This window comes from Pelophylax lessonae (genome assembly GCF_965119305.1).
Source record: "Pelophylax lessonae genome assembly, chromosome: 7".
Classification (NCBI taxonomy): domain Eukaryota; kingdom Metazoa; phylum Chordata; class Amphibia; order Anura; family Ranidae; genus Pelophylax; species Pelophylax lessonae.
Window position 1 is genome coordinate 42,747,882 of NC_138774.1, and position 22,962 is coordinate 42,770,843.

The 22,962-nt window shown below is 44.4% G+C and overlaps 1 protein-coding gene across 4 annotated transcripts in view; it reads left to right on the forward strand.

Moving 5' to 3' along the window:
• Positions 1-22,962, forward strand: part of LOC309559445 (class I histocompatibility antigen, F10 alpha chain-like) — a 587,461-nt gene that overhangs the window by 437,687 nt on the left and 126,812 nt on the right. For 2 of the 4 annotated variants that reach the window (XM_082262707.1, XM_082262706.1), the window contains exon 7: positions 720-818. The exons of the other annotated variants lie outside the window; for them this stretch is intronic. In XM_082262707.1, the coding sequence (XP_082118833.1) occupies positions 720-763 (44 nt within the window). In that variant the 3' untranslated portion in view covers positions 764-818. Of the gene's footprint in view, positions 1-719; positions 819-22,962 lie in introns of those variants that run through there. 4 annotated transcript variants of the gene reach the window in all.

A 22,962-nucleotide genomic window follows, 5' to 3' on the forward strand; every position in this document is an offset into this window, starting at 1 on the left:
GAAGACATCTCAAAGCGTTTGGAATCAGGTACATGGAACCAGATGATTACAGCGTGTCCATAAGCACCGTGTGTGTAGAAGCCGGCTAGTGGTGGCGTGGTCGCGTCACGTCTGACTCCACCCGACCGGTTTCGTCATAGATTTGACGTCGTCAGGGGCCAAAATTGACCAAATTGTTCTGGTAAGCTGCTAATCCGTTTTTATGGTGATCTGCACATGGGTGTCTCTCCCTCTTGGTTTATTGTTTCCATGGGAATTTCATTTACCTGCTGGGACCTGTTGATCCTGCCATCCACATTCCTTATATATCACGATTAAGGATTTTGTTTTGGACATTGCTAAGTTGTTCCTTTTTGCAAGGACTTTATTTATTTATTTATTTATTTTTTCACATACCCTTGTTTGACATATATTTAAATTTGGACATTATCACAGAGTGCTTCTTTACACTTGATTGGTTGTTTTTTGGCACCATTTTTAATTTTATTTTTATCAATTCATTTATATTTTGGATAGCGCTACATATTTTGATATATTATGTTGGGGATTTTTTCTATGATTCCTTTGTGTATGCTGCTTTCATTTTTATTATAATTTTTATTTCACACGTGATTTCAGTAATTTTTAGCGCGGAAATGTCCTTACTTATAATCATTACATGATACTCATCATTTACCCTGATATCCATACAGACTGACTGATCCACTGTCTTTTTGCAGCTTCAGATACCAATTCTGACTCCTCCAACAACCCGAGAGCCTAAATGTACACAATGGTGTATTATGTGAAAACATCACAAGAGGAAGAGGAGATACTGTAGCTGGCCAGCTAGAACCTGTCCTAGGTTGCTAATATGACCTACATGCATATACAGCTAGACCTGCTAATAACATCAATACAGTGCATATGTTTATATGTGAGAGACAAAAGCAGAGTTATTTACTGTGATTTCATGTTTGGATGTCACATAACAGTTGTATGTTGTGTTCACAGAAGCAAAAGGAAATTTGCCTGTAAGATTCATTTGTATGCATGTAAGGTAAGCTCAGACACAGCAGAGTTGAAACCAGAAAGCACAGAGTTAAACTTTATTACCCATAAGGAGTTTGTGGCCAATCACAGCCAATCTCACACTTGGCAACAGTCTTGGCCAATCACAGCCAGCCTTACACTCATTTTTTTGTCTTAAGCCTCATGCTTTAAACAAGAGAAATTGGCCCACGGTACTTTGTGTGAGGTACGTGTTTGGTGGCTGGAAAGAATTAAATTACACAGTCGATAAAAGCAATATTGTGATTTTATTGCATAATATGCACAGGTTGTAAAATACAAATGGTAACATGTGCTCAGTGGCGCATGCTGTAGCTCAAAGGCTATAATAGAAAAAAACGCAGGCAATTGTAAATAACATGTTGGTAGAAATCTTGGTGTAACCACTCATTAACAAACATAACATGATGAAATGGCATGACAGTTGAATATAATATTGTGAACTGACGCGTTTCGGGAGCAGTCTCCCTTCTTCAGAGATCAGTATATTCTATGTGTATCTATAAAAGAACATTGTTGTTTAGATATGCAATATCATTATGATTTTGGGATGAAAAGTTTCCATCAAAAGGTGGAAACTAGATGGAGTATACGATACTCACAACTCAATAAGACTTGAATGGAATAATTGGAATTCCTGTGTAGCAGCGGCGTGTAGTGTCTGACCCGGGAGCTGAAGGATCCCAAAGTGGCAGCCAGAAATGAGAGTCTCATGCTTTAGCCAGCCCTCTCATTCCACTACAGAGCAAGAGAACTGAATAGACACACAGATCCACAGAGCAGTTTTATGGAAGCAAGTGGCCAAAAATAGGTAATTAACAGTTATACATGTTCCTATTGTTAGTAATGTGATTAGAGCTGTATACTGAACTAGTTATGTGTTCATTTGTAGTTCCACCAAACTAGAACACAAAATCAAACAAACAAACAGACAAATAAACAAACTACCAAACTTCAAAAGTTATATCTTATTCAAACTATCAAACAAACCCAAACAACTCTAACAACTCAAAACCAAACCCAAGCAAACAAACTCAAACAGCAAACCGCAATAGAGAGAGAGAAATATATTCACTATTTTGTTCTACTTTATTCAGCACATGTTGTACATGGACTGTCTGCTGCAAAAGTGTCACTGTTATCTATGAAGAAAAGTTGAAGTTAATAAAGAAGATATCTTAAGCGTTTGGTGTGCTCTTTAAACCTACTGCTTTCCATAGAACGGTATTAGAGGAATTTATAGAGTAACAGACAGTCTGGTTAGACTGAAGTCAGAGAGATCCAATTCTTCTAATGCCACAGCGCATGAGGCACTTTGTAGTGCTGCGCCTGCCACAGATACAGCTTTTCTCCATTCAGATTTGGCCTATTTCGCTTACTTCTGTCCGCTTTCATTAATACATCTAATGCCATGTGATTTAAAGAGAACCTGTCGTGTATTATAATCCATTGGTTTATGAACGGTAATAAACTTGAATGTAAAACTAGGGTGGTACACCGATTTGTATGACGATTAGGATAAGTATTTTTCCCATATTCATCAAATCCGTCATGGCTGACAATGTAACACCTATAAAGGACTATGGTATAATAAATATTCATATACAGATGTAACTGATTGCATCAGTGCTGTCTATACTAAAGTACTGAGGATTTCTGAATAGTACCATCATCTTATTCACTACTCCACTGCATCCAACTTCCCCCAGGTCTGCAGTATTATCTGAGTAAAGACGGGGAGTGTATATTGGACCGTTTTATAAAGTAAACCGATGAGGATAGAATCATGGGAGATTCCATTGTTGACCTGTTTTAAGGGGATATAGACTCATTTCTATGTTCCTGATCTTGGTTTGGGTACATCATGAGTCAGTGACCTGGAACAGGCACGCTGTCAGAATTCCCTTTGTGTGCTTGTTTCAGGTCTGGGAATCGTGTAGTGGATTCAAGGACCAGGCTGATGATAATTCAAGGACCAGGATGACCGGCCCAGAACTTGCACTCCTAAAAACCGATCCGCAGTGGCAGCTCTCATATCTCCATCCTCACAGGGTCTATTTATTACCAGCCATGTATAGGGAGCCACTTTTCCTATAGGTGGACGTTTTCTCTGTACATTTGTCAGAAGAACATTGCTATCCTGATACACAGCTAATGAGATAATAAACAGTGTGCCATATTCTATGACATGTTTTCTTTAGGAATCGGATTTATACAGCAATTATCATATTATACAATATAATTCTGCTTTTTTTGCATTACATTATTTTAAAAACTTTTACATCTTTACATAATGGCAATAGGGTGAAGGTTTTTTATTTTGTTGGTTTTATTATATGTGTAATTGATAATTTATAGTTTGATTTGTTAAAAAAAACTCATATACAATACCTCCGTTTAACATCTCATATCATCATGGACACCACTATCATGTTCTGGAATTTATTGCTGGGCTTCTTCAGATGGTTGATGACCTATTATGTCAGATAGACACATCTCTCCGCTGCCCTTCTCATGTATGTCAGAGAGTTTCTGGTAGGCTTCAGTCATCTTTACAATGAATGTTGGTGTCCTCTACAAACAGCAATGGTCAGATCTGCATTGGCATTTCCTTTCCATTAATTCAGTCTGTCACTGCAGACCAATATCCAGAATGTACTGAACTTCTCAGTGTGTGTATATGAGACCTCCAGACACCATAGAGATGAATGAAGCTTGTCAGAAAATGCTGAGCACTGAGCTCTGTTTGCCCTTAGGGCCTGTGTCATTGGGCTTGTGGTAGTGGCATCAGTATGAGACACGTGTGAGATCATTCAGAATTCACTGACAGGTACATTGGATCTGCAGTTGACCTCCTGATCTCCTTCAATCATGTTTACATACCTATAGATTTGTATGTTGAAGAGAACAAAAGCCATCTACAGAGGTCCTACCACTGTTCATCACCTGTCTGAAAAAGCCTTTATATTCCAAAAGCCACATGTTCTAAATCTGCTGATGTTCTAGAGCTGAGCGGAACAGAGCATACAGTATATTCTAAATTATTGCACTCAGACTATTCTAGAGGAATCGATGACTTGACTCTGGATTGGAAACATCAGTATGTTTTATTTTTTATGTTGCTTAAAGGAAAGAAAAGGTATTCAGTATATTCCACATACAAAACATAACTAAAAAGTGATTGTGTAGCACAGCGCATGCACTGCAGTGTTTTGTGGTGCCTTTCATTTTGATTGGCACTCCAACACTCTGCATGTAGAGGACAATACACTGCAGCACAAAACAATTCATATGGCGTGTGCTGCGATTTATGTCCTATCCTTGTAGAGTCAAGCTGCACTACCAGTACTTTCAAAATGAATGGACTGTCTTGGGACAGAGGACTGCAATGCACTGGAATATGTTGTATTAACACAATCTATAATGTAAATAGGCCCTAAATGTTTTTGGCTCTGTCTGTCCTCCCAGCTGCAGGAGGCTGAACATTAACTTTCTTGATATTATACAATACAAACAAAGAATATCAATTATAAACTTCACATCAGTTTGGGTGCAGAAAACTTTATTCCAAACCTCCTGAAACACTCTTAAGGTTATATAGTAATTCATTCAACCGGAATCCATCTCAAAGCCAATATATCAGATTTTGGTGGTCTGAAGCAGCCCATAGATTATGCAATTTTCTTTCCTTCCACCACAGGTTGCAGGGAAGAAAATCACTAGATTTCCCCATCAACACAGTCAGTATTGATGGAGACTCCATCCCACAGTGATGTATTTTGATCTGCCGGAGGGAGCGGGGGAGCCTTCCTGGCCGGCATAACATAAGGATTACTGATGACCGCTGTAGCCACTGGGAGTGATTGAATGTAAAAAATCTAACAGGCTGCTTGTATCCAAATCAATTGATGGATCCACTTCCGAACAACCAGCCTGCCTATGGATGGATTAAATCTTAGCCAGCCCTACTGAACCTGCTGAGAATCGATTTATCTATGGCTGGCTTTATTATCTAGCTGTATCTTCAATATATTATCTTTAGGCACTTGGGATAAAATCATTGTCCTAATCACCAAGCAGAGACCTGCATTGATCAGATACAGATGTGAGGTATGTGAAGGACAAATGGCATGTTAGTAATAAGATTGTATTTACTGTATATAGGCACATGAAGTCGAAAAGTTAAAACATTTCAGGATGTAACGATTTTAAAAAAAATGTAGTTATCAATAAAATAAATTGGCTTGCCCCTTTGAAGTGACTGTTTACTCTTTTTATCATGGATTATCTTGTTTTCTAAATAGTTCAAATATATCTGCAGAGTATTTTTTTAAAGCTGTGTCTATGATGATTGTATATGTAATCCCTAATAGTGAACATTTATTTATTTTTTTATCCCTTTTGATATGTTAAATACACAATTGAAAGTGTTTTGCTATGTATCTTTGGTAAATGTAAAAAATACCTGTTGATCCTGCCATAAATCTAGTAAGCTGGTAAACTTCCTGTGCAGCGTGCTCCATCCTGATTTTGACCACATAAAAGTGTAAAAGACAAAGGATGGCATTTTTTCTGTTATGAAATATATTTTTAATTTTGTTTAAAACCATACAATACCAAATTTGCTTGTTTTTTCCAAGGTATGAGGAAATATACGGTGTATATATTACATTTCATTTATGAAGCTTTTTTTTCCTCACACTAGGAAATAGGCCCCATCTTGGAGATATATTTAAAAAAAAAACATTTTGAACAGAAAACAGTCTGAAGTAATATCTTTTATATTAGGGTTACTTGAAATTTAAATAATAAAACAATACATGTTATATTGTTTTTTTTATTTTTTTAGTTTCCTATGTATATAATTAGGTAATGATATAAAATACAAGATACTACTACTCCTATACATGAGGACACCACATAAGCAAGTTTTAATCACTTGGTGTGAGCATGGCAGATGTCAGAAAAAAGGGAGCAAATTCTGCTTTCAAGGGCTGAAAACTATAAAATGAAGTCTGATGCCTCATGTAGTTCAGCACAGTGATATATATACATCACAATAATAAAAAAAATATTTAGCATGATCTGAATAACCTAGTGTTAAAAACAATAAAATATTTATTATATATTAAATAAAAATAAAATGACAGAAGCTCTGAGGAAGTCCCACGGGATGTAACGTGTAAAGCGCAGTGTCAAGAGTAACCTCATCTCATAGGTGGGTGGAGTTACTTAATACTTCTGAGGATGGTAGAGAGGACTGGTGGATGAATCCCCTGTAGATTCTTTTGTGCAATAATAATTGGCATTATGTACAGAGAGAACGAGATCAGTGTTTTTCAACCTTTTTTCACCCAAGGCACACTTTAAAATCTGGAAGAATCTCAAGGCACACCACCCAAAAATGCAGCCTGGACTGGACGGAACAACATGACGTCGCTCTGGCCCTCCAAGGCCATAGAGGCTATTAAAGAGGATATACTCTTTCATCGCACCCTGGGACTAGCCGGCTGCACTATTGGATTGCTTCTCGGGTGAGCCGGTGGGAGGGGGTACATCCCCTCCCGCTGCTTCTGAAAGCATTCCAGTGGCTCATGTGCTGCTTGGAACCCTTTCATTAGAAAGCCAGCCGTGGGCTGTAAAAAACAATACTGAGGTTATGGCTGATATCTTCAGCCATAACCCCGATAAACCATTTCAGAGCCGGAACGTATATTTAACTATGACTCGCTGTAGTGCAGGTGTAGCGCAGGGTACCTGCACTTTTCATGTGTGTTACCTGCCGTTTCTCATCAACTTCTATTACAGTATGTCCTACATTTTCTGAAAGCACACCAAAAATGAGGGACATAATAGAAGTCTATAGGAAACTGCAGGTAATGCACATGAAAACTGCGGGTACCCTGCGCTACACTTGCACTGCGGCCAAACTGCAGCAGAGCAATGTGCAAGCGGAAGACAAAATAAAAAGAAGTGCAGTTACCATTAAAGAAATATAGTTACTATTACTAATAATAATAATAGTAACCAACATATCTTATGTATATTTATATTGCATTAAAAAAAAAAAACAATCACCATGCCTGTAATTATACCTAAAACAAAAACATGCAGGTAAATTACAGGTACAATTGCTGTACCTCATGGAGCTCGGAGGAGCTCATATGCAGCCACTGAAAAGCCTCCTCCCTGTTCTTCCTCCTCTCCTCATGCTCTGCTTCACCTCCCCTTGGGGAAAAGCGCGCCAGCCAGCGTCTCCTGGGACCTGCGTCTCGCACATCCCAGAAAGCTGTGCGTACGCTTGACCTGCCCCTAGCAACCGATGACCTCATCGGTTGGCAAGATGCGATCGGACGGCCCGCACAGCTTCCCAAATGCCTGTGGCAGCGGGAAGTGAGCTTTAGACAGCGGACCAGAACCGCTGTAACAACAAGGCTTAACTGAGTGGCCAACACAGTTTGTAGATCAGATGGGGTAATTTTGCCACGGCACACCTGGGGACTCTTCCCGGCACACCAGTTGAAAAACGCTGAACTAGATCATCCTTTATGTATATATTTTTAGTTAATAGCAATCATCTTGGGAGAAAAGAGAAGAGGAGGAGTACTGACCAGAGTAAAAGGAGTGTTTGTAATTACCTCCATTATTGGTGATTGATGCTATCCTCGGCAGGCTGTATTTGACCTCCTGTAACCCCAAGGGGTCAGTATTTGAGGGTAAGCATCCAGCGAACACACAGCTGAAGGTGGAGGACACAACAAATTGGTGGTCATTTTTAGAGAACATGTTTACCAATTTTTTATGATTTTTTTTTATGAGAGTCTGAGCTCAGTCTGTGTGTAGTGGACGGACGTTTCTCAATAAAGTGTTTTTAAAGGACACTTTTTCCTCTTTTCTTTGGCATTTTTTTTTTTTGCACAGACTGCACCGAACACACAGGGCTATATTTGTAGAATCATTTGGATATCATTGAGAAAATAGATTTGTATGCATTTCGCTTTATACAATACTGTGCAAACTAAGAATGCTTTCAAAAATATATATTTCTCTATCATCCATTGACTGACGCAGCCTCATCTTCATGCGCTGTATGGGTTATGCTGTCACCTGCAGGAGTAGTCTAGCCAGTACAACAGTACAAAGTTTTACATATGCACGCCCACGAGCTGTCCCTCCAGACATAATTCTCACACACACACAGCCCAGCACATCAGTTTATTTTTTCATAGAGAAGGAGTAGGAACTAGGTTTCCTGCTGGGACTCCGGTCTCAGTTTTTTTTTTTTTTTATTCTTTTCAGAATATTTTCTTTTATTTCTCTTTACTCGCTAGCTAGTGTTCAGGGGATAATTTCCTTGTGATCTACAAGCAACAATGCTGGCTGGGGCTTTGCACTGGATAATCTAGATCCTTATGGTCCCCCCAGCCTTGCCTACGAGCGTGAGCAGGTTATAGTCCCGCACTAGGCCTCGCCACGAAGGTGCCCCTTTCCAGATGGGGACAAGCCTGCGAGCAGATGCCTCGCCGGTACATGATGACCTGGAACGCCCTGAGTCGCAGGGTACCCCTCGGTTGGCAGCACCCCCACTTCGGTTGGGAGGCAGTCTGCCTGGAGCGGAGCCCACCCGGTCCATGGTATGGTGAGTAGATGTGCCCCGCCTTGCCCCTGATGGCCTTGGGGGGATGTGGGCCCTCCCCTGGGGATAATGGGATTTGTATCTCCTGAAAGATCCCCCTGGCCTGCCTGGTGACCGGTCTGTGCGTCTACCCCTCTTCACAGTCCCTGTGGGGGGCTATGTGTCTAGGGCGCCTGGCACCCTGGGGAGTGGCATGGTACCTTGGGCTTGCAGGTTCGTGAGGCCTCCATAGTGTTGGTCCCTGGCCGCATGGCTCGCCATGGGTGCCGCCAGCTTGAGTGTGGGCAATGTAGTTTTTCCCCATTGACTTGTATGGTTAGCCATTTTCCCTTAGCTTCCTATTGCAATTGTATGGGCAACCATGTTTGTGTGGCTTTTGTGCTGCACTGAGCAGCGTGACTTTACATTCAGGCAAGATCACTTCCTTTGCTCTGCGTCCTGCTGCTGGCCGAGATCATTTCCTGTCTCTTTCTCCATGCTGCTGGAAACAATCAGGACTTTTCTCTGAGGTGGTACAGTACTGGGGTCCTTGCAGACATATCCCTGCACACTCTGCTGTTAGTGTAGTTTTAAGGGGGAGTCTGCAGACCGCTGCAATCGGTGGTGGGAACCACGATCATTGCCTGTTAAAGCGACAGTACTCCATTTTTTGTAATTTACAATATGGTGTCCCAAACTGTGCTTTCACCCTCAGACCCATTGTGTGAGACTCCCGAACAGTCCGGATCACAGTCGCTGGCCGCAATTTCAGCAGCTTTAGAAAGCCTGGCAACAAAAGTGGTTTTAGTCATTAAAATGGTTGATAGCCTTCTCCATCTTTGGGGTGTCCTCTGATTCAGAGGCTAAAGAGGTTCCCCCGGATGCTCCCCTACCTGAAGGGTCGCTGTCCTCGCATTCAGATGGTAAAGAGGAAAAGCGCAGCATCCACGGAGGCAGTTATAATAACAAATGAGTGGAGAAATAGCAAAGAAGGAAGCGGTGACACCAAAGAACTGCGCTGCATCCAAAGGAAACCATGGAACCAAGGAAAGAAAACGATAATGATATACATATGTACATCGTGTAATACAGATATGAATCTATATATACTGTATCAAAAAATGCATATGATGATAAATATAGTAATCGGAGCAAAATGACAAAGAAGACAGGCTATTACGTGCATATAATAACAAATGAAGGATACTGCCTAAAATGCAGAATTCCTTGGGGGAGCAGTAGTGAGAGTAGAGGTTGGTTGGTGGCCAGGAGGAAAAAAAAGGGGGAGGGGAAACAATCTAAATAAATGTAGAGTCGGGAGAATGTGCAGATAGAGGAGACTTATAGATCTTTTTTGTAGCCTCCTGATGTAAAACCCTGTGTCAGGTCACCTGTGGCCAGGTGACGACTGCACCCTGTTGGAGGCAGGGGTGCAGCGCAAGGTAGTGAACCCGATAGCAGACTGCGGCGGATGGAGCGGAACGTGAGCCCAAGATTCCCCAGGGCGCGGAGTCTAAGACCCAGCAGGTGTTCAGAGCCTCTAGTGGTGAGGATTAAAATGTCTGCAGCTGTGCCCAGGTCGCGGCCCCTGGGGTCCCCCAGGTCACGCTCCGTAGGGAGAGAAGAGAAGCAGCCACTCAGGACACACAGAATGGTGATGGGTAAGCCGAGGTCGGGGTAACAGGCAGACGAGGGTAACCAAGGGACAGGCCAAAGGTCAGGGTAACAGGAAAACAGGAATAATCAGAGACAAGCCAAAGTCGGTACACAGAAAAGTAGATCAAGCACACGGCAAACAGGAAACAAACACTGTTGAACAGCAAAGCAGACCTGCAGTGCACTGGTTAATATAGACTTCCTGTGATGACCTGGGCGGGGCAGGAACAGGAAGTAGAGGTGATAAAAAGGAACCAGAAATGCAGTCTGACCTCTAATACAGACATGAAGGGACAGGTAAGCTTGCCAACACTATTGCAAGTCCATGACAGTACCCCCCCTCTTACGAGGCCTCCCCCTACCCCGCCTGGGCCTGGGTTTAGAGGGACACCTCAGATGAAACCTTCTTAACAGACGAGGTGCAAAGACCTCCGATGCAGGAACCCAAGACCTCTCCTCAGGACCAAAGCCTTTCCAATGAACAAGGTACTGAAGAACGCCTCTACAGAGTCGGGAATCCAGAACTTGACTGACCTCGTATTCCTGATTATCCTCAGAGACTGGTGCTATGGTAGGGAAAGGAAGAGAGAACTTATTGAGGACTAAAGGCTTCAGAAGGGAAACATGGAAGGAGTTAGCAATTCTGAGGCTTTTGGGGATGTGAAGTTTAAAACAAACCGGATTCAGTTTAGAAATTATAGAATATGGACCAATGAATCTTGGAGCAAAGTTTAGGGAAGGCACTCGAAGCTTGATGTTCCTGGTGGTATGGGAAAATTCCGCCCACGGAAGTAGAGAGGACCAATCGTCATGATGAGCGGAGACTAAGTTTCAAAGAAAAACCTCTAACTCCTGATTAACCCTCTCTGTCTGCCCATTGGATCGAGGATGGTAAGAAGTGGAAAAATCCAAGGCAATATTGAGGGATTTGCAAAAGGCTCTCCAGAAATGAGACGTAAATTGAATGCCCCTGTCGGAAACAATGTGAGAAGGAACCCCATGGAGGCGGAAAAGTTCTCGAATAAAAATGGGAACCAAGGCAGGAGCAGAAGGAAGACCAGGAAGGGGAACAAAATGAGCCATCTTGGAAAACCAATCGACTATCACCCAAATGACCGTATTACCATCTGACAGTGGGAGATCTGTGATAAAATCCATGGCAATATGAGCCCAGGGTTCCTTAAGAATGGGCAAAGGCACGAGGAGACCAGCAGGAGCTTGTGTGGAGGATTTAGACTGAGCACAGACATGACAAGCCTTTACATAGTCTTTGACCTCCGAGCGGAGATTAGGCTACCAGTAGTGACAGCTGTTGAGCAAGGAGTGGAGAAACCCTGCGTGGCCCGCCACCTTGGAATCATGCCCCCAACGAAGAATCTTAGTTCAGTGGGGACAAACGTCTTGCCAGGAGAAATCTTTGAGTCCAGGGTAGTAGAATGGGCAATAATGCATGAAGTGGGGATGATCGGCTCAGGTTCAGGAGTGGACTCCTCGTCCAAAGCGTCAAAGGACCTAGAAAGTGCATCAGCCCGACCGTTGCAGGAACCAGGTTTGTACGTAATCGTGAAATTAAAACGGGAAAAGAAAAGACTCCACCTGGCCTGTCTGGGATTCAAACGTTTAGCATTCTGTAGGTACTGTAAATTCTTGTGATCGGTGAAGATCGTTATGGGGTGAGGAGAACCTTCCAAAAGATGACGCCACTCTTCCAGCGCCAATTTGATTGCGAGAAGTTCCCAATCGCCGATGGCATAATTTCTCTCTGCCTGAGAACATTTTTTGGAAAAGAACGCACATGGTTGACGTTTCTTCTCAAAGAGTTGAAGAAGAACAGCTCCCACCCCCACTGAAGAAGCGTCCACTTCAATAAAGAATGCATCCCCAGGATTAGGTCTCCTCAAGAGAGGCCCAGAGACAAAGGCCTGTTTTAGATCATGAAACGCAGCGACAGCTTCGGGGGGCCAGACTTTGACATTAGCACCCTTCTTGGTCAAGGCGTTAATAGGTGCGGCGATGGAAGAGTAATTCCTTATGAACTGCCTATAGTAATTTGTGAAGCCAAGAAAGCGCTGTGTGGCCTTAAGACTAGTAGGAAAGGGCCAGTTGGTAATAGCTAAGACCTTCCCAGGATCCATACGAAGGCCCAAACTTGAGACAAAGCATCCTAGAAATCGGACCTCAGAACATTCAAAGGAACATTTCTCCAGCTTGGCATAGAGATTATTCTCTCTAAGGCGCTGGAGTACAGTGCGGACATGGTTTCTGTGGACACGCAGATTTTCCGAAAATATCAGAATGTCATCCAGATAGATGACAACAAACTGGTACAGCAGGTCCCTGAAGATTTCATTGACAAAGTTTTGAAACACAGCTGGGGCATTACACAGCCCAAAAGGCATGACCAGGTATTCGTAGTGACCCTCCCGAGTGTTAAACGCAGTCTTCCATTCATCACCTTTTCGAATGAGGTTGTACGCCCCTCTGAGATCCAACTTGGTGAAAATGTAGGCACCCTTCAAGCTATCGAATAGTTTTGATATTAAGGGTAAGAGGTAAGTTTAAAACAAACCGGATTCAGTTTAGAAATTATAGAATATGGACCAATGAATCTTGGAGCAAAGTTTAGGGAAGGCACTCGAAGCTTGATGTTCCTGGTGGTATGGGAAAATTCCGCCCACGGAAGTAGAGAGGACCAATCGTCATGATGAGCGGAGACTAAGTTTCAAAGAAAAACCTCTAACTCCTGATTAACCCTCTCTGTCTGCCCATTGGATCGAGGATGGTAAGAAGTGGAAAAATCCAAGGCAATATTGAGGGATTTGCAAAAGGCTCTCCAGAAATGAGACGTAAATTGAATGCCCCTGTCGGAAACAATGTGAGAAGGAACCCCATGGAGGCGGAAAAGTTCTCGAATAAAAATGGGAACCAAGGCAGGAGCAGAAGGAAGACCAGGAAGGGGAACAAAATGAGCCATCTTGGAAAACCAATCGACTATCACCCAAATGACCGTATTACCATCTGACAGTGGGAGATCTGTGATAAAATCCATGGCAATATGAGCCCAGGGTTCCTTAAGAATGGGCAAAGGAACATTTCTCCAGCTTGGCATAGAGATTATTCTCTCTAAGGCTCTGGAGTACAGTGCGGACATGGTTTCTGTGGACACGCAGATTTTCCGAAAATATCAGAATGTCATCCAGATAGATGACAACAAACTGGTACAGCAGGTCCCTGAAGATTTCATTGACAAAGTTTTGAAACACAGCTGGGGCATTACACAGCCCAAAAGGCATGACCAGGTATTCGTAGTGACCCTCCCGAGTGTTAAACGCAGTCTTCCATTCATCACCTTTTCGAATGAGGTTGTACGCCCCTCTGAGATCCAACTTGGTGAAAATGTAGGCACCCTTCAAGCTATCGAATAGTTTTGATATTAAGGGTAAGAGGTATCGGTTCTTAATAGGAACAGCGTTTAAGCCTCGATAATCAATGCAGGGTCTCAAGGTACCATCCTTCTTGGGGACAAAAAAGAACCCTGCTCCTGCAGGCGATAAGGATTTCCAGATGAAACCTTTCTCAAGATTCTCTGCGACATACTCAGACATGTCCTGGGTCTCAGGGATGGACAATGGGTAGGTACGACCCCTGGGCAAAGTTGCCCCGGGAACAAGGTCAATGGCGCAGTCAAAAGACCTGTGGGGAGGAAGCACTTCAGCTGATTTCTTACAGAACACATCCCGGTAATCGCTGTAGGCAGCGGGAAGGTCAGAAGATACCGATGCGGTAGCAACCGGAAGTCTCTCCTTAAGAGGTTACCTTGGAAAGACATGACGAGAAATATGAGGGGCCCCAAGCCAGGATCTGCCCAGAGTCCCAGTCCACATGGGGAGAGTGAAGCTGTAGCCAAGGAAGGCCCAATACAATGGGAGTAGAGGCTTTGGGCAGGATGAGAAAGGATATCCACTCCTGGTGGAGAATCCCTACTAACATCCTAATGGGTAGTGTCTGGAAGCGAATAGGGCCCCCTGGAAGAACAGTGCCATCAATAGCCGAGACTACCAACGGCGTAGAAAAGGGTGAAAGGGTGAGCTTCATAGAAGAAGCAGTTCTCCAGTCCATAAAGTTGCCGGCAGCCCCGAAATCCAGATATGCAAGGGTCGATTGGGGAGAAGTGCTTACATGAAGAGACACCGAAGAAAGAAGAAGACGGGAAGGTGATGTTTCTGGGTCCAATACTCCACCTTCCAAATGTATTAGACCCGAGCGTTTCCCGGACGAAGCGAACAGAAGTCACGAAAATGGCCCTTGCCTCCACAATAGAGGCACAAGCCCAAAGTTCTGCGCCTAGCACGTTCCTCGGGGGTTAGTCTGGTCCGGCCCAGCTGCATGGGTTCCTCAGGCAGAGGATGCTCCACGGAATGAAGAGAGGGGAGCTCAGACTGGCTAGGTCCCAGGGAGTGTTGGCATCTTTTTTCTATGGACCTCTCCTGAAAACAAATATCGATCTGGTTACATAAGGAGATGACATCGTCCAGACCGACTGGAATGGTTCTTCCCATTAATTCGTCCTTCACTCGTTCAGAGAGACCTTGCAAAAAGGTAGCGACCAGGGCCTCATTGTTCCAGCTCAACTCAGCTGAGAGGATACAAAACTGAAGAGCATATTGTCCCACTGAACGGGATTCTTGGCGGAGACGTAAAAGAGCACTTGCCGCTGAAGAAACCCGAGCCGGCTCCTCGAAGATATTACGAAAGAGCTTCAGGAAGTCAGACAGGTTGGAAACTACCGGATCATTCCTCTCTCATAGGGGGGCAGCCCAGGCTAGAGCCTCACCGGAAAGGAGGGAAATAATATAGGCTACCTTTGCCCGATCAGACCGCAAGTTTTGCGGCTGAAGCTCAAAATGGATGGTGCATTGGCTAAGAAACCCCCTGCAGGCCTTGGAGTCTCCAGAAAAACAGATTGGAGGAGGTAGATTCAGTGAATGTGAATCTGTGACAGGCCCAGCCATTGGTTGCTCTTGGGGTTGCAGATTCGAGGTTCCCAACGAGGTCTTAAGCTGTTCAAAGCGGGAAGACCGCTCCTGCAGGAATCGCATCACCTGAGTCTGATTAGCTTCTTGCGTCTCGAGTCTGCGAACTAAGCCCTGTAATGGATCGTCTGGAGGGTGCGGCACGTCGACCGGATTCATGGCTGTTCAAACTGTCAGGTCACCTGTGGCCAGGTGACGACTGCACCCTGTTGGAGGCAGGGGTGCAGTGCAAGGTAGTGAACCCAATAGCAGACTGCTGCGGATGGAGAACGTGAGCCCAAGATTCCCCAGGGTGCGGAGTCTAAGACCCAGCAGGTGTTCACCAGAGCCTCTAGTGGTGAGGATGGACTTGGCTGCAGCTGGGCCCAGGTCACGGCCCCTGGGGTCCCCCCGGTCACGCTCCGTAGGGAGAGAAGGGAAGCAGCCACTCAGAACACACAGAATGGTGATGGGTAAGCCGAGGTCGGGGTAACAGGCAGACGAGGGTAACCAAGGGACAGGCCAAAGGTCAGGGTAACAGGCAAACAGGAATAGTCAGAGACAAGCCAAAGTCGGTACACAGAAAAGTAGATCAAGCACACGGCAAACAGGAAACAAACACTGTTGAACAGCAAAGCAGACCTGCAGTGCACTGGTTAATATAGACTTCCTGTGATGACCTGGGCGGGGCAGGAACAGGAAGTAGAGGTGATAAAAAGGAACCAGAAATGCAGTCTGACCTCTAATACAGACATGAAGGGACAGGTAAGCTTGCCAACACTATTGCAAGTCCATGACACCCTGGAGAAAGGGTTTAAAATTAAAGGCCTCATTGAGTCCAGGAGCATTAGTGGCATTTAGGTCATAGATCCACCTCAGCTCGCGTTAGAGGAGAAGTTTGTTAAAAATCTCCTCCATGCGGACTGGGGTGGACTCTATCCAAAAACCAAAAAAGATATATGTGGAAACACTTCCTAGTGGCATAACCTAACATGCCTACCCAGAGGAAGTTTAGGGTTGGCCTGCTTCATGCTCAGGATGTGGCAGTACATACGCTGGCAAAATTGCTGGATGGTCTTACCAAAGTAGAAACAGCCACAATCACAGAGCATGAGGCAGGGGCGTAACTACAGGGGTTGCAATTGCAACCGGGCCCCATGCTGTGCAGCTCTCCTGTACACCTGGATAGGAGGGGTGGGGCAGCATGTAGAGCAACTACTGACACCAGTGGGTGAACTTCCAGGATGGCAAAGGTCACACTTGCGCCTGGGCCCTGGCATTTCACCACCGTGGGGAGGCCCCAAGATAGCAGGAAGAGGGCCCACTGCAGAACTTGTAAAAGGGTCCCGCTGCGGGACCGTAATAAAGGGCCCTGCAACGAGAGTAAAGGGCCCCAGGATCAGTGGGAAGAGCCCCAGGCTTGAAGAGAAGGGCCCGTCATGATTTCTTGCACCAGGGCCCTGAAGGTACTAGTTACTCCTCTGGCATGAGGTATACCACTCCTACAGTCTGACAGTTGGCAAAGTGTTGGGGGCGGAACATTCGACCATTGGGTAGGAGAATGTCCTCTCCTATCGATATATTTACAGTGCGAGCATGACCCACACGGAAATGTACCTAGAAGTTTACATCTGTCTCCCCTTGTGGGACCCTGGTATTCACTGAACACCAGTTTGTCCCCTATAGATGAAACTCGCCTGCAAGCAAACGATGGAGTAGGGGGTATAAAAGGTCCCACTGTGGGATCTACGGTCAAGAGATGCCAATATTTTCAAATGATTCATTTCACCTCTCCATGTTTGTTAGAATATTTAGTAATAATTCTAGTAGTTTCATCCTGTCTGCCTTTCTTTTTAGCATGGAGAAGGTTCCATATGAGGTTTGATGTGGCTCATCTGTATGCCCTCTTCAAACACTTATGACTGGATTCCCTCTATAATAAACGTTGTTTTAATAAATTCACTTCCCTATAGAAAGCTAGAACAATTACGTCTAACACGGAGATATTGACTAAAGGGGATCGATTGCACCAAGGGTTAAGGGTAAAAGCTAGTGGCATGGAGGAAGGTGTTGCCTGCTGTGGGTTTCCAAAATAATTTACATGATAACTTGTTCTCCTTGTCCTTAAAAACAGACATCAAGGAAAGTAATTTTAGATTTCCTAGATGACATAGTAAATTGAAGACTTATTACAAACAAAATTGCTCATGTTGTCTAAATCCCCAACGGTGCCACATCCCAAAAATGACTATTGAACCAAGAAGGAGATTCCCCTAGGGGTGGGACTTTTTAGGCACAATTCAAATTATGTAACAAACCAATTTATATAAAAGTAAATTCTTTATTAAATAGTACAAAGAAGATAAAAGCAAGAAGGCAAGCTAGGGCATATTGCACATAAAAAACAGTTGAACTCAAAACCACAAAACCTCCGGGCTGTAACCCGACGCGTTTCGGAGTCTCTCGGGCTCCTTCCTCAGGGGTGCCCTTGGAGGGTGGTCTGTGAATAATTAATACATAATATATTAATTCCAACATTGTTGGAATTAATATATTATGTATTAATTATTCACAGACCACCCTCCAAGGGCACCCCTGAGGAAGGAGCCCGAGAGACTCCGAAACGCGTCGGGTTACAGCCCGGAGGTTTTGTGGTTTTGAGTTCAACTGTTTTTTATGTGCAATATGCCCTAGCTTGCCTTCTTGCTTTTATCTTCTTTGTACTATTTAATAAAGAATTTACTTTTATATAAATTGGTTTGTTACATAATTTGAATTGTGCCTAAAAAGTCCCACCCCTAGGGGAATCTCCTTCTTGGTTCAATAGTAAATTGAAGATTACATTTATTTAAATTGAGTGTGGCAAGACATGAGTGGAGCAGATCCGTGGGGCCGTCCCAAAGCATGAATATATCATCAATGTATCGGCACCACATAGTGATGTGGTCCGAATACATTGAAAACTCATCATCATGGAATATGTCACGTTCCCATTCCCCCAGGTACAGATTGATATAGGCTGGAGCACAACATGTGCCCATAGCCACACCCTGTACCTGGAGGAAAAGGGAGTCATTGAATTGGAACACATTGTGAATGAGGATAAACTCCAAGGACATGATCATAAATTCATTGAGAGGTCTATCACGTAAACTGGTTTGAGACAAGACCCATCGGATACAAGCTATTCCATGATCACTCCATTTTTATTTTATTTTTTGCGATTCTTAGTATTTGCTAACATATTGGTGATTCTTGAGGGCGTGTACTGCAGCGGTGCTTTGGAGACTTTTGCCCATTTTTGAGCCCCCTGTCACTGATGTTTCATACAGATTTATGAATGATTCACACCTTTGTGGCCCCCTATTGAAGGCCCCATCTGGCACTGTACCCATGGGGACGTGTATATCTGGGATTTAGAAAACCAGCTTATGTTCTTTGTGCATATATTTATGTGAGTATCATTCCTCACTTTCTATGCCATTGTGATAGTTTGAATGCAAGTGAGAAAACTATTGTATAGCAGTTGTACTGATACTTATATTTTTGTACCCTATAGACCCAAGTGTTATGTGCAGATTTTTTCCCTTAAGAAGGAATTACTGACTTTCCGAAACATGTTGGACATGAACATGAACACATCAGTGTGAGCTGTGTGGGGTGGATGACTTATCGAAATACCCCATTTTTCTCACTCTGATTTGCCGGTGACAGATTTGCACTTGCTGTTATTGTCCTTACATTGTTTATATTCTTTGTCATGTATTATAATCATTATCTTTATATGTAATAAATATTACCTTTTATACTACAATTTTATACCATTCATTATCTGTCCTAAAAGTTTCAACCAGGGGGTTCCTTCTCCTTTGTATGCTCTTGTTATATGGACGTGGCAGTTAGTCCATTGGGCATCCACATACTAAGCTTTATATTCCTTCTCTTTTTCCCTATGCACAGTGTCCTCCCACTCTCTAGACCTACGATTGACCCAATTTATTTGTCCTATAGTAAGCCATCGCAGAATGGCTTTCATTGTGTCCCACAGGATAGTTGCCGAAGCAGTTCCCTTGTTGTTTCGTATGAAATCAGTTAGGTCACTCAGAAGAGGATTGGGCTCTGGGAAAAATGTTAACCAGAATGGATTGACACGTCACAAAGGGCGAGTCATCGGGCCAGCAATCGACAAGCGTACCCAGAGAGGAGCATGATCTGATACTAAACAGGGTTCATAGGCTGAATCTTCTACATATGGTAACATTTCAGTTTTGCCCAGGGCCATGTCAATGAGCGACAAGCCACTGCGTGTAGTTGAATGACATGAGTAACACTTGAGCTAAAAATGTCTGTCCCTCCACACATCTCTGAGGCCTAGCTCAGCTATTAATTTAGGGAAGGCCATAGGCCGCGATGAAGGGGGCCGTTGCTCCTTGTACTGGAGAAAATCTAAGGCCTGGTTGAGATATTTATTATAATCTTTCAATGCCAGAACAGGGACGTCCAGATATGGGGCCATATATTGCACTGACTCACCTTGAAAAGGAGGAGTAGGTTGAGTGATACTGGAGGGGGTAGTTTCTGGAGCGGAGCAGCTGGATGGTTGAAGGTGTCAAGTGAGTATCCTGCAAGGACGAAGATTGAAGTCCACTGTACCATCCTGTATCACTGCAGGTAGATTTTGCAGCTTTTCTAATAAAGATAAGTCCCACCTGTAGGAAAATAAGAACAAGAAACACAGAGTCCATTGTCTGCTGGGCCAACTGGACTCAAGAAAATAACAAACAGCTCTGCAATGCAGAGTAATGTCATCCACGCAGGACTATAGGGCTGGGGGAAAAATAATAAAGTGTCCTGGGCTGGAGCATGACAGGTAGTAGGTATAGCGTCGCTCAGCCGAGTGGTGCGATGTGTAACCAATGAGCCAAGGGGACTTTCTGCTTGATGGTATTAGATAAAATTTAAGCTCAGAGGGATCGTTCCTTAGATAGATCACCAATTGGAGGATAGGCCCGGGTGTTTATGATGGTACGTTGCGTGCCAAATTGCGCTCCTCTTGATCCAACCAGTGCGTGGCCATCAATGGGTTGTCAAAGAATTGGGTGGAAACATTGGCAATGATCTTAAGTTTGGCAGGATAGAGCATAAAATATTGGACATTTAAGTTACGCAGCCTCTTCTTAATATCTGTAAATTTAGCCCGCTGTCGTTGCACTTCCACGGAGAAATGAGGGAATATCGACGTGTGCATTGCCCACAGAAGGGTCCACTTTTGTTTTAGCTTTATTTAGAAATGCATCTCTGTCCTTATAGTTAAGAAATTTGATTAAAAATGGTCGGGCTGGAGCACCTGATGGAGGAGGCCTCGCCGGGACACGGTGTGCCCGTTCAACCACGAACATTAAGGAGAAGGTATCTCTCCCAGGATTCAAAAGAGTTGAGAGGATTCTTTCTTTCCGCCCACTCTGGGATCCACACCGCTCGCACATTTTTCCTGTGAAGGCGGTTCCGAAGGTCCTCCATTCTAGCAGCATTTGTGGAGGACACAGATTGGAAATAGCGTACATCATGCTGCAGGGGTTGCCACTCATCCTCCATAGTGCTAATACGACCTTCCGGGGCTGCAGTGCAGGCCCCTGAGTTTATGCAGATCCTGGGGTACTAGTGTGAGTTCAACTTTCATGCCTTTTCCTCCCCTGCTAGTTATGCAATAGAGGAATTCCCAGCCCAGCAGAGAACATTTCTGGGAAAATCCTTCAAATATAGTGCCTGGGGGGTGCCCTTAGTCTGCCTGTAAAGTGGCACATACAGTATCTCACAGAAGTGAGTACACCCCTCACATTTTTGTAAATATTTTATTATATCTTTTCATGTGACAACACTGAAGAAATTACACTTTTCTACAATGTAATGTAGTGAGTGTACAACTTGTATACAGCTTGTATAACAGTGCAAATATCTCAGCACACAGACAATAATGTCTAAACTGCTGGCAACAAAAGTGAGTACACCCCTAAGTGAAAATGTCCAAATTGGGCCCAATGTGACTCATTAGTGTTACAAGGTCTCAGGTGTGAATGGGGGGCAGGGGTGTTAAATTTGGTGTTATCGCTCTCACTCTCTCATACTAGTCACTGGAAGTTCAACATGGCACCTCATGGCAAAGAACTCTCTGAGGATCTGAAAAAAAGAATTGTTGTTCAACATAAAGATGGCCTACGCCCGGGGTCCTCAATAGGCGGACTCCGGGCCGCCTCCGGACCCACACGGACTTCAATCTGGACCGCCGAAGCGGTCTCCTTCCTTCTGTTATCAGCGGGGGTCAGAATGGAGAGGATCGGAGTGGCTGTGTGTTACACTGGCAGCGCTGCATGATTACAAAAAGCCGAGTTCTTCTGCTTACCCGGCGGAGAGGATGCCCTACAAAGTCCCGCCTCTTGGGCCGGCTCTTACCTATGATAGACAGAACACTGGTGACGTCTATCATAGGAGCCGGTCCAGGAGGCGGGACTTCGAATTACATCCTCTCCGCCGGTAAGCAGAAGAACTCAGCTTTTTGTAATCATGCGGCGCTGCCAGTGTAACACACAGCCACTCCGATCCTCTCCATTCTGCCCCCCCCCCCCGCTTATGTCACTGGTCACTCTTCATTAATGGGGACACGCACATGGTCACTCTTCATTAATGGGGACACGGACATGGTCACTCTTCATTAATGGGGACACGCACATGGTCGCTCTGCATTCATGGGGACACACACATGGTCGCTCTGCATTAATGGGGGCACGCACAATGGTCGCTCTGCATTAATGGGGGCACGCACAATGGTCACTCTGCATTAATGGGGGCACGCACAATGGTCACTCTGCATTAATGGGGGCACGCACAATGGTCGCTCTGCATTGGATGGGGGCATGTTTTGGGGAATGCCTTTTTTTGTTGTTGGCGTTCTGTATTTGGAATTTGACGGTCACTTTTCTGGACCTCGGACTGAACGGAAAATTTGTAAGTGGACCTTTCAAGTTTACATTTGAGTACCCCTGGCCTACGCTATAAGATCGCCAAGACCCTGAAACTGAGCTGCAGCACGGTGTCCAAGACCATACAGCCAAGCACCACAAACATAACCTTATAACAGTGAACACATCTATACAAATAAACAAAACAAAATCACCCAGGCACGTGGTGCCTATCCTGCCGAGCCCCAGCATCTCCCCCAAAAAAAAGAAAAACCGGGACGGCCTGGGGGGGTGGGAGCTAGGGATGGCCTTGACCCAAAAAAGAAAAAAAAACTTCGGGACCAAGTCAACTGCTAGATCCGTAACATAGACCGCAGTAATGGGGGGCCGACACCAGCTCCTCTGGAGAGCAGCGTGTGCAGCCTGGGGGGCTGAATACCTGAAATGGAGCAAGGGGGGCCGGGGTGGGCAGCACAGTTAAAGAGCCTGAGAAAATAAAGGGGATCAACCAACAAAAAGGGGAAGATCCTGAGTAACATTGTTCATCTCGGCAGCCGGTGCAGCTCCATATCAGTGAGCTACCATGGAACAGTCAGAGATGATTAGTGGCAGTCAGTAAGGCACCAACAGGGAGGGGGGGGAGCAAAAAGAAAAATGGCATGAGGGCTGAGCA